The sequence below is a fragment of the Hipposideros armiger genome, unplaced genomic scaffold (assembly GCF_001890085.2).
Source record: "Hipposideros armiger isolate ML-2016 unplaced genomic scaffold, ASM189008v1 scaffold_362, whole genome shotgun sequence".
NCBI classification, from domain to species: Eukaryota; Metazoa; Chordata; class Mammalia; order Chiroptera; family Hipposideridae; genus Hipposideros; species Hipposideros armiger.
In genome coordinates, this window is record NW_017731712.1 from 486,234 (window position 1) to 497,698 (window position 11,465).

Genomic DNA, 11,465 nt, shown 5'->3' on the forward strand with positions numbered 1-11,465 from the left:
TGCCGAGGACCTGGGTGGGGAGGCACATGGGGGTTGTGGGAGCCAGGAGAGGCGGGCCAGGTGGCACCTCTGACTCTACTTGGCCTCCCCCCAGGCAAAGCGGAGCTCCTAACCACAGGTGCCAAGCCCCCCTCGGGGGCCTCAGACCACTTCCTGGGCCGCAGGGGCAGCCCGCTGCTGAGCTGGTCGGCGGTGGCGCAGACCAAGCGGAAGGCAGTGGTGGCGACAGCGGGCGGCAAGGGGCCGGGCGTGCTGCAAAACCTCTTCCAGCTCAACGGCAGCGCCAAGAAGCTGCGGGCCCGAGAGGCGCTGTTCCCCGTGCACAGCGTGGCCGCGCCCGTGTTCGGCAACGGCTTCCGCGCCGACTCCTTCAGCAGCCTGGCCAGCTCCTACGCGCCTTTCATCGGGGGGGCCGGGCCGGGCCTGCCCGGCGGTGCCCACAAGCTGCTGCGGGCCAAGAAGGCCGAGCGCGTGGAGGCTGAGAAGGGTGGGCGGCGCCGGGCGGGCGGTGAGTTCCTGGTCAAGCTGGACCATGAGGGCGTGACCTCCCCCAAGAACAAGAACTGCAAGGCGCTGCTCATGGGCGACAAGGACCTGGGGCCCAAGCTGGGGCGCCCCCTGCCCAGCCCCAGCTACGCGCACCCGGCCCTCGTGGGCAAGGACAGGAAGGGGCGGGCACCCGTTCACCCGCTGCCCATGGGGCTGGCGCTGCGCAAGTTCGCGGGCCAGGCCGAGTACCCGCTGCCCTGTGACAGTGACTGCCACAGCTCCTACTCGGAAGAGGAGGAGGACGGGCCCGGGCTGGCTCCGGGCGTGCCCTCCCGCTTCCTCGCCCGCCTGTCCGTGTCGTCCTCGTCCTCGGGCTCGTCCACCTCCTCCTCCTCGGGCACCCTGTCCACTTCCAGCCTCTGCTCCTCCGACGACGAGGGTTCCTCCTACAGCTCGGACGACGAGGACCCCGCCTTGCTGCTGCAGACCTGCCTCACCCACCCCGTGCCCGCCCTGCTGGCCCAGCCCGAGACCCTGCGCTCCAAGGGGGGCGGCCCCCACGCGCACGCGCACGCGCAGCGCTGCTTCCTGCCCAGGACGGCCGTGGGCGGCGGGGGCGCGGGCGCGGGCCCCAGCGGCGGCAAATCCAAGCTCAAGCGCAAGGAGCCCCTGAGCTTCAACAAAGCCAAAGAGGTTTCGCGGAGGCAGCGGCTGCCGTCCGTGGAAAACCGGCCAAAGATCTCAGCCTTCCTACCTGCCCGGCAGCTCTGGAAGTGGTCAGGGAGCCCCACGCAGGTAGGTGGTCCCGCCCCACGGCACGCGGAGGCCCAGCGAGGCGCCCGGGGAAGCAGCGCGCGCTCCTGCTTTCGGCTCCCTCTCCCTCACTCTCCTTGTTGGATTGTTCTATCCAATTTCAACAACAACAACAACAAAAATTGGGAAACTCAAGGAAAGAACAAACAGGCACCGTGATCCAACGAGGCCAGTGCCCATTGTCACCATTTCCCCCCGAGTCCTGGCCTTTGCCTGTACGAGCAATCGTGGAAATGACTTGCACCACTGCGTGGACCCTGTATTTGGTTTTGCGGTCCCACTTGGCAGGGTTGCCTCCAGCGTCGTTCCTACGATAAACAACGTGGCCAGCTTTGGAAGGGCTGCGAAAATGCCACTGCACAGCCACAGGCGTTTTCGTTTCCTAACGCCCTGCCACGTGGACACGTAGTGGTTCACGGTTTGGCCCTTGTGAGCTGTGCTGCAGTGCACGTCACATGGGCTTTGGGCCTCCCTGCCTTCAGAGCCACAGTCCTGACGTCATGACTGGCGTGCGGGTCAGATCCCAGCGTGGCCAGCCCCACCCGGCACCTGTGGCAGTAGCAGTTGTAACCGCCCAGTCTTGTCTGGGAAGGTGCCCACGCCCACACACTTGCACCCAAGACGCGGCATCTGTCCCCCGTGCACTCTCCTCTCTTTGTCTCGTCCTTCTCTCTCCTGCACCTCCCACCACTACCTGTCCTGAGGCCCCTGGGCCCCCACATGGCGCGTCTGCCTCTGCTTGTCCCCCCTGCAGAGACGCGGCATGAAGGGGAGGGCCAGGAAGCTGTTCTATAAGGCCATCGTCAGGGGCAAGGAGACGCTGCGCGTGGGGGACTGTGCCGTCTTCCTGTCAGCCGGCCGCCCCAACCTGCCCTACATTGGCCGCATCGAGAGCCTATGGGAGTCGTGGGGCAGCAACATGGTGGTGAAGGTCAAGTGGTTCTACCACCCCGAGGAGACCAAGCTGGGGAAGCGGCAGAGCGATGGGAAGGTGGGGACCTAGGGTGCTAGGGGAGCCTGGGGAGGGGGCGCCTGGGACGGTATCAGGAGGACCTGGGGAGGCTAGGGGCCGAGGGATGGGACCTGGGGGTGGTGTAGGCATAAGCCAAGTCAAGCAGGGTGGTCATCCGTGAATACCCTCTCCCCGTTCCCCACTCCTCAAGACCTCCTGGCCCAAGTGTTCCATAGGCCCCCAGGAGGCCACACTGAGAGCCCCAACCCTGGAGCCAGGCCTCCTGGGCCCCTCCCCGGCTGTGCCTCTGTGGAGCCTCACGAAATGGGTGATGGTTTCACCTTGTGGGGGGCTGTGACCCACGGCAGCACGTAGCACCAAGCAGGTCTCGTGCCTGCCAACCTGAGACAGAAACGCCCCAGCACTCTCTCCAGTCTCCCTGGGAAGAACCCATTGTTTGCAGATGGTGCAGAAACAAGCATTCCCCCAGCTTTGCCGGGTGCAGGCTCCCACCACACGGTCCGGGCCTATCAAGGGGCGTCCACAACTGCGGGGTCAGTCCATGGTTGGGTGGGGTGCACTGGTCGAGGCTGGCCTCCGACGCCGAGTGCCCCGCGCCCCCACAGAACGCGCTGTACCAGTCCTGCCATGAGGATGAGAACGATGTGCAGACCATCTCCCACAAGTGCCAGGTCGTGGGGCGCGAGCAGTATGAGCAGATGACACGGAGCCGCAAGTGCCAGGACCGGAGGGACCTCTACTACCTGGCGGGCACCTACGACCCTGCCACGGGGCGCCTGGTCACGGCCGATGGCGTGCCCGTCCTGTGCTGAGCCTGTGCTGGCCCGGCGGTGCCATGGTGCCCGGTGCTGAGCCAGGAGGACACTGGCCAGGTGGCGCAGGCCCCACCCCGCCGAGCGGGAGGAGGGGCTAGTGAGCAAATATGCAAACCCACCGAGACAAGATCCAGGCTTTTGTATTATTTTCCTTGGAGAGAGAGAGCGTGCGCCTGGGCACCGGAAGCCAGTCCCACCAGCCCACACGGAGGGTCGGCTGTGTCCCCGCCGGGGACCCCGCCGCCCACTCTCTGTTTTCCCGCACCGGCAGTTCACGAGAGATTAGAATCCAAGCCATATTTTCCCTAGTACCTCCGACTGTCTCCCACCAGGGAAAGCAGAAATCAGGTGTGTTGTCTATTTATTTCTCTGTGTAAATATTGTATTTCTGCGGGGAAGTTTTATGAAAAAAAAATTGGAAAAGGATTTCTTTTCCCTACATGCGTGACAAGAGTGTATGTATGCGTGTGTGCGTGTATGCGTGTGCGCGTGTGGGTAGGGATTTTGTTCTGGGGAGTTTTCTTTGAAAATGCACTGTTTTCCTCAGCCTAGCTGAGTTCTGACTGGGGCGTCTGTGACGACAGAGGCAGCCGGGGGCCGGAGGCCACAGGAGGGTCGGACAGGACCCTAGGTTACACCCACTGATCTCTTGGACTGTGTAAGATGGAAGTCACACTTGAGTTTATTCCCTTTTAATCCATCTCCTGGGGAAAAAAGTATTGGGGAGAGGATTCAACGATGAGGGTCCCTCGGGAAGAGGAGATTCCAGAAGCTAAAATGAAAACCAGGACCCCCGCCCTGGAGTGTGACCGCAGCCATATGTATCTTACCTCTGTTTAAAACAAAACAAAAATGAACAAATATTTTAAAGTATTGATATGAAAAAGTGATGTTTTGATTTTATTTCTCAAATATTCCAAGTTATTTCTGATTTCCCCTTTGTCTGGCCTTCACTCAGAGCAGGGAAGGGACCAACCCCGCCAACACATGTGGGGGTTTCTGGGCCTTTTCTGCAGCCATTTGGCAGAGCTGATGGCCTGGTGGCTGGTGCTTAGGGCAAGAACAGGGGTCTCTCCTGCCCTCACCCCGGCCCCACATGCAGGGAGCACCCCTTGGCGGCTGTTCACCACTCTGTCCAGTGCCCTGGGTGCCAGGTGGGAACCCAGACTCTCAGCAACACCCAGTAACCCCAGAGAACGTGTCACTCTTCACTTCTCGTGAGGCCAAGTGGGACAGACGGCAAGTGAGACCTGTGGCCCAACGACCTTGTCCCCAGTAGGCATTAAGGGCCACATACTCCCCATGTCCCGCTGCACAGAGGCGCCCCTGGCCCTTCTGGGAGCCCCAGGAAAGCCCCCCAAGTTAGCCGCTGCTCCTTGGGATGAGCTCTTCTGTAGCCCACAGATACAGCCAAGTCCCCAGGAAATAGATGTTGGTGGGTGCCTGGCACCCCCAACCCGGCCCCTCCTGGTCCCCCTTTCTTTCCAACCATCCCAGCCCGACCTGGTGGGCCCCTCCTGGTGACTCCAAGGGACGTGCAGGGCCCGGGAGGGGTTCCCTTGCTCCCCAGCTTACCTCGCCCACCCCGACTCTCCCCTTTGTCTTGGCACGAGTGCAATATGTCATTGTTGGTGGTCGTCCGGGACACGGCAGCCAAGTTCTGCTCACAGCGGGGGAAGCAGAAAGATGCTGGAGAAGGCGAGGCCGGAAGCCCAGTGGGGACGATGGGGACGGCCCAGCCACCGGAATTAGAGTTTAAGGCTATTTGTACCCCAAGCACCAGGCCAGAGAGCGAAGGAAAGGCACCCCTTCCTTGGCCCTCTTGTTGATTCTTTTCCCTCTTCTGCTGGATTTTGTCTGTTTTTCGCCTTCTCTCCCCTTGCCTTCTCTGTGTGCGTGCGATGGTGCGCCCCCCCCTGCCCCCCACCTGGCTACACCTGACAGAAGCACGGCTGTTGTAAATGTGTAAAGTAAGAGGGTTGGGTTTTTTTTCAATGTAAACACTAAAAACAAAAAAAACACAAAGGTTTTATGAACAGCAAACTATGTAAAGGCATTTTAGTATTAAATTTTTTATTGACAACTTGCTTAAGAATAAATATATGAACTATTGTACAGGTTTTCAGTGGTCCGGAATCCTAACTGCCTCAGTGTCCGTGTGCGCGTCACACGGTGACTCCCTGGAGGCCCCAGAGGTTGGGGTTCTCAGCAGACATGTCCAAGCCATGGGGCGTCTGGGCCAGGCCTGCCCCCTGTTAGCTGGAGCGGAGCCCCTCGGGCCTGTTTGAGGAAAGTGTGACCAGATGGGTTTGGGGTGGCCTTGGCCTTCGAGACACTCCCCACCCCCCGCCTTACAGATCTCACCTGAGTGGGACAGGTGCCCAGCGTGAACCAGTCCATGTGGCCAGGGCTGGCACCTCTGGTGGAGAGGAGGGGAAGGTCAACTCCCACAGGGCACAGGCACAAGGGGAAGGCAGGTCCCCAAAGTGCTGTGGCCCAAGGGGATGGGTCTGGGCAGAGCAGATAACAGCAGACACCCTCATCAAGGAGGGCAAGAATCTATTCAACATTTTCTCAACTGACATCTGTGCAGGGGTAATAAAAAATGCTCCTGATTGCTAAACAGAGGGTTGGCATCCTAAGGTTGGGGTGTCAGGAAAGGGGGTACATCTAGAGCCAGGAAGCTGCCCCAACACACGGTGGTTCCCCCCTCCCTTCCCAGTTAGGCAGAGCCGCGCCCAGTTAGGGACAGGCTGCAGGCTGAGAGCTTTCTGGAAGCCTGCCTCTTAGGGGTATCGCACTGGTCCCTCCACCTCCAGAACCCCCACACAGGGAGGCCCAACCTGGGATTAGGGACCCCAATGAGGGGACTCTGGGTCAGGGCAGGTATGCAGGAGCAAGGTCAGCCTGGAAAGGGGGTTACAACCCAGACCCAAGTGCACACGCACGCGCACGCACACACACGCACGCACACGCGCACACACTGCCCCAGCCTGATGCCTCCCGCCTCCTCATTTCCTCCTCCGGACCAACGTGATCAGAGAGTGCAGAGGGCCGACCCCTCCCTAGGGTGCAGGAGGAAGTCGAGGCCTTCGCCATGCCAGGAGCATGGACATGGGAGGGAGGGGCCGACAAGCTCTCTTCCCTCTGCCGTCTGGAGCCCACAGGTGAGAGCGGTTAGAGTGGGGCTCTGAGCAGAAGGCCTGGGGCTGTGTGGACTCAGGCACATCTGCTCTGACCAGGCCCTGATGGAGTGGTCTGAGCGCCTGAATTCAGCTGTGCCTGAAGGCGCACACGCTCTGCCCTGGGAGTCGCTGAGGCCAGGTTCCGCAGCACCGCCTCGTGCAGGTGAATTGGGTTTCTGGCTGCTCAGGGAGGTAGCCCAGTTCTAAGGGCTCAGCAGGGAGGGAGCCAGTTGGCCTGGAGGATGCCTTGGGGGCCAGGGTGAGCGTGGGGCCTTGATCTGTGACTGGAGCGGTGGCTCTGAACGAGGGAGTGCCTGCTGACGAGGGCTCTGGCTTAGGGAGCTTCAGTGGGCCGAGGAGGAGCAGCTGGGGTGGGGCCACAGACCCCTGTGGGCTTGGGAGACCCAACTTCAGTTGTGCTAGGGCAGAACCCAGGCAAGGTCACAGCAGGGCTGGGAGAAAGGCCTGGGCCCCTGCCAGGGCTCCCAAGGCCCTGAGCTGGGATGTACGATGCCTCCTCCCAACCAGCCAAGAGCTGCCTGCAGAGGGCACAGCAAAGGAGGCTCTGAGGCAAGAGGGGGGAAGGGCCGGGCTTGACAGGTGACACAGTACAGAAAGGTCAGCGCTGACATCGGCTCGGGGACCGGGCGGGGAACCTCCTCTGCTGGCAGGCCATGGGTTCAAATCCTCCAGTCAACCAACACGGGTGCCAGCAGTGTGCCAGGCAGCCGGCCACAGCCTCCAGACACTGCAGCGCCCTGGGAGAGGCAGAGGGGAAAGGACAAGCATGGCCATGCAGTCAAGACAGCCTCCTGGTGGCTCCAGCACTGGGCTCCCTGCTACGGACAGACTAACAGACGTCCAGGAGAATCTAGTACCAACCATTCCCAGAATGGTCCAGGAGGGCTTCCGGGAGGAGGTGACACCTGGACTACCTTGGAGGAAGAGTGGGCGGGGCGGGGCAGGCAGAGGGTAGGTGAGGAACAGCCCTGGTAGCCAGGAGCAGAGTGTGGCAGAGGCCAGGTTGTGAGCCCGCAGTCCAGGGAGGAGTCTGCCCTGTGCAGCACAGCCCGAGGGCTCCAGGCTGAGGGTCTGCAGTCAGACTGAGACCACGCTCTCCAGGTTAGAGGGGCCGGGGACACACAGAGAAAGGATCCAAGGGCCTGGGGTGGGGGGACAGGGTCATCAGGCTGAGCTGGAGGGTGCTGCCAATGGGCCCAGGAATATGGGCAGGTGGTGAGCTGGGAGGCAGGTGACTACTGGCACATAGCAAGTGGGGGTGACGGCAGAATTAGGTGAGTCCCAAGGGTCCGGTCCCAACAGCCCCACCTCCTCCCTCGCCCACACTCTCTTCAGCGGCCTCCCTGCCCTCCTCTCTTCGCGCCTTAACTCAGAGGTGGCTTCCAGAACCCCTGCCCCCCAGAACAGGGCCTGGGCAAGGGACAGGGGTGGGCATGTGAGGCTGCGGAGCCCCACGGGTTAAACATGCAGGACTGCACTTCGATCCAGACGAACGAGCCATTACGTGAAATGCTGAAGCAAGATAAATGATGGCGCTGGGTGAGTGAGATCGATAAAAGTGATGTTTTATCAGGTAGAAATGACAATCTGGCTGATCGCAATTCGTTTTTAATACCACAAACCAATTGGGGACGAGGGGCTTTAATTGTTCAGGCCCCTGCCTGGGCAAGGTGGCTGGGGCAGGGCGGGGCGGGGACAGACTCAGGCCCCGGCTGGGGACAGGGAAAGGTCAGCTCTGTGGCCCAGCCAGCGAGGGGTCATCTGGACACTCAGCCGGCCAAAGGCCAATGGCCGGTCTGCCCCTGGTAGCCTCCTGAGTCTATGCAGTGGCGAGAGGCTGCTCTGGGCGAGGAGGGACCAGCCCCTGGGGCCCCTGGGTGCGAGCTAAAAAAGTGGACATAGGCAGCACTGAGGATGACCCTGAAAAGCTCCCTTGTCCCTTACCAGGAGCCCGGGGGTCTCAACCTCCATTCTCCACACTCCCTGCACACATGCTGCCACCCTGCACCACTCCCCAGGGGTCCCAGTGACAAGCCAGCACCCCTCCAAAGCCATTTCTCTTCTAAAAGTCAACCCTTCTTCGCCCTTCCCGGGCACCTGCCTCAGGTCACCTGCTCAGACCCAGGGTGGTGACAGCACGGCTGCTCTGTGCACCAACTCCAGACAGGCTGGGGGTTATTAAAGGCCAAGATCCCCCTCTGTGGCCACCTGGGGCCAGAATGCCACTGGCAAGGGCACCAAGAGGCCCAAGGGTCTCAGGCCTCCAGAGAGGACAGGTGGAGGCAGGCAGGTCAAGACCACCGGTGGAGTTCCACCCAGCGCTTCCCACTGCAGCCTGGGCCCTCCGAGTCCCCAGGGGATTACATGAAGTCCCTGTGCTCCAGGAGCTGGGAGCCCAGCAGGGAAGAAGGTGGCACAGAGCCATAGAATCCAGCTGTGCTGGAGGGTACCAGCAACAACACGCCAAGAAACCCAGGTCGGGGACCCGGGGGAGGGGCGCAGTCCTGGCAGAAAGCACTTTGGGGGCATCTGCAGCTGCTTCCTTTAAAGTTCAAAGAAAGCAGCTTTCAGAGAGAGGCAGAGTGAGGGCTTTGCTGGGTGGGGACCATCTCCAATGGCAAAGCCTCAGCAAACAGTGACACAGGGACCCAACCACCTTTCTTGGCCTGGGTCCACCCCCCTAGAGCAGCATGGCCTCAGGCCGGTAGGAACTCTGCTTTTGCTGAGCCGGGGGGTTGGCACTGGGGCTCCACGGAGAAAAAGCTCTCCAAAGTGGGGTGGGGGGCAAACCCGAGACGTACCACAGCCCCTGTCCCCTAAGGTTTCCAGCAGTCAGCAGCCTTAGGCACCCCAACCCTTCCCACAGCGATGGGGTGCCCCAGAGGCCTCCTCACAGTTTGGTTTGCTGAGAGGGGAAAGTTAAAACCACCCTTTTTGTTTGGGAGCCTTTGAACAAGTTTAAGATCTTGCCCCTTGTCAGGGAATCTGTTTTCACTTATAAGAAACAGACTTGGGGCCGGTGGTGAGATGGGCGAGGCTCCACAGCACTGACAGGGTGATTATATTTTTCACCACCGGGCCCTTCAGCCACGCCCTCCGAGCCTGGGCAAACGCACCGGGTCTGGGGCTCCCCGAGGCCCCGCGATGGCTACTCTCTTTGGGTACCCACTGGATCCAGGCTGGAAGGGGGTGTTGAGGGACCCCTGCAGGAAGAGGACGCTGCCAGGGACAGGACAGCTCAGGGGCAGCCTCTGCTCAGGCTGTGGAATTCAGCAGGACCAGCAGGGAAACCAAGCCGCCCCAGAACACCAGGGCTCTTGACGCCACCGATGACCGTGGAACGCCAAAGGCCTCGAAGGCTGCCCCAAGCCACTTGCCCAGGGGCCTAGAAGCCCCTCCACCAGCCGGAGGTGACTTCTCCGTGGCCCACACCCAGCGGACGACCCCACACACAAAGCCAAGTGGGCTGCCAGGCCACCCTACACTCACATGACCTGGCCGGGCCAATCAGGACGTCTCCTCCTTCTCCACCACAGCGATTGCCTTTGGGATGGGCACATGATGCAAGTTGAGCCAATCAGGGAGACTGAGATGAGCACAGCCCCACCTGAGTAGCCAGGTGAGATACCTGAGCCGACGCCAGTAGCCACCTCCTGCAGTCTCACTGGTGAAGCCTGTCTCTCCTAGTTTGGTACTGGGCTCCAGCAGGACCAAACCCCTGACCTCAATGACGTCACCAGGTAAAACACAGGATGCCCAGTTTAATTCAAGTTTCAGATAAACAACAAATAACTTTTAGTATAAAAGTCATACTTTTGGTCCATACTTATACTAAAAGTTTTTGTTGTTCATCTGAAATTTAAATTTAAATTTAATTTAACCCGACATTGCTACTGTGGGAAAATTGGTTGACCTTGAAACCCAACTGTCCAACATAAACTGGGTGCTCCCCAGCCCACCTGTCCATAAGCAGGTGCACCCAGGAGCTGTCCATCATGGAGGATGAAGGAGGCACTTGGAAGAGGCCAAACAGGTCCTGGAGGCACAGAAGGCCACTGGAGCCCACTCCTGCCACAAAATCATGGCCTCAGTGAAACTCCATGACCTGACAAGTCAGGAAAAAACAGCCGGGGTTTACAGACCCCACTTTGCAGCTGCTAGCCCCAACCCCAAGTGGACCGTGGTGCAGTTACAGCCCTGCCTTGCAGGATAGTCCTCCCAGGTGCAGAACGCTGAGCAGAAGTCTGGAGGTCCAAGGCCAAGGTCTACACAGAGTCCTGGGCGGTGCCCGGCCATCTGGCCAGACGTGAGGGACTTGGAAGGCGCAAATGACAGATGAGTCAGGAAGGTGGTTCGAGGAGGAGAGTGGACAGACATCATGGACTGTGCCCAGAGGCTGGGCATCTGCCTGCCCACATGAATGTCATCAGAGCTCACTGCAGAAGAGTTCTTACCAGTAAAGTGGGCGTGGGACCCACCCCAGGGCTGCCCGTCATTTCCCCGGCCCCCAGCCAGCCTCAGACCTGCTCCGTGGGCTCATGCAAAGAGCACAGTGGGCAGGCAGGAAGGATATGCTTGAGGACCGCGTCGTGAGCCTACCTCCCCATAGCTGACCTCAATTCCACTGACAAATGCCCAGGTGTCAGCAGCAACAACACACCTCAGATGGCAGGTAGAATTCCATGCCTCAAGGGAACCAGCCGCGCATTGGCTGTTTGATTCCTTCTGGCCCTTCCATCATGGCATGGGCAGCAGTTTGTCCTCACCAGGAATAGATGCCACTCTGGCTTTGGATGTGCCATGGGCCCAGTGAACCCCTAGACCTGCTCAGGGAAACCTACCCAGCCACTGCAACCAAGGAACTCACGTCTGAGCACAGGGGCAGCCAGGAGCGTGACGTCCCCGTGCCACACCTGCTCTGACATCCACAGGTCAGGAGCAACGCTGCCTGGTGGGCAGTGGGGTAGGGAACAGGCACAGACCACATAAGGGCTGTTCCTCCCTCAGCGACAGGATCTGGAGAAGCAGGCGAATCCTCTCATGTCACACCAGGGACCCTGGGCTCTGCCTTCCGTCCTGACTCAGAGTTGGACTGGTCTGCAGTGTGGTATCCAGGGGAGGACATTGCCAGCCCTGGGGCCAGGAGCTGTAGTCACACCAAGTGAACAG

General features: G+C 60.4%; 1 protein-coding gene across 6 annotated transcripts in view; it reads left to right on the forward strand.

The window, feature by feature from the left end:
• The window catches only part of BAHCC1 (BAH domain and coiled-coil containing 1), a 61,945-nt gene extending 56,734 nt beyond the window's left edge, over positions 1–5,211 (forward strand). For 5 of the 6 annotated variants that reach the window (XM_019661948.1, XM_019661949.1, XM_019661950.1 and 2 more), the window contains 3 exons: positions 95–1,284; positions 2,057–2,293; positions 2,881–5,211. In XM_019661948.1, the coding sequence (XP_019517493.1) occupies positions 95–1,284; positions 2,057–2,293; positions 2,881–3,087 (1,634 nt within the window). In that variant the 3' untranslated portion in view covers positions 3,088–5,211. The remainder of the gene's footprint in view (positions 1–94; positions 1,285–2,056; positions 2,294–2,880) is intronic. The other variant, XR_002126166.1, reaches the window with a different exon arrangement.
• Positions 5,212–11,465: the final 6,254 nt, after the last annotated feature.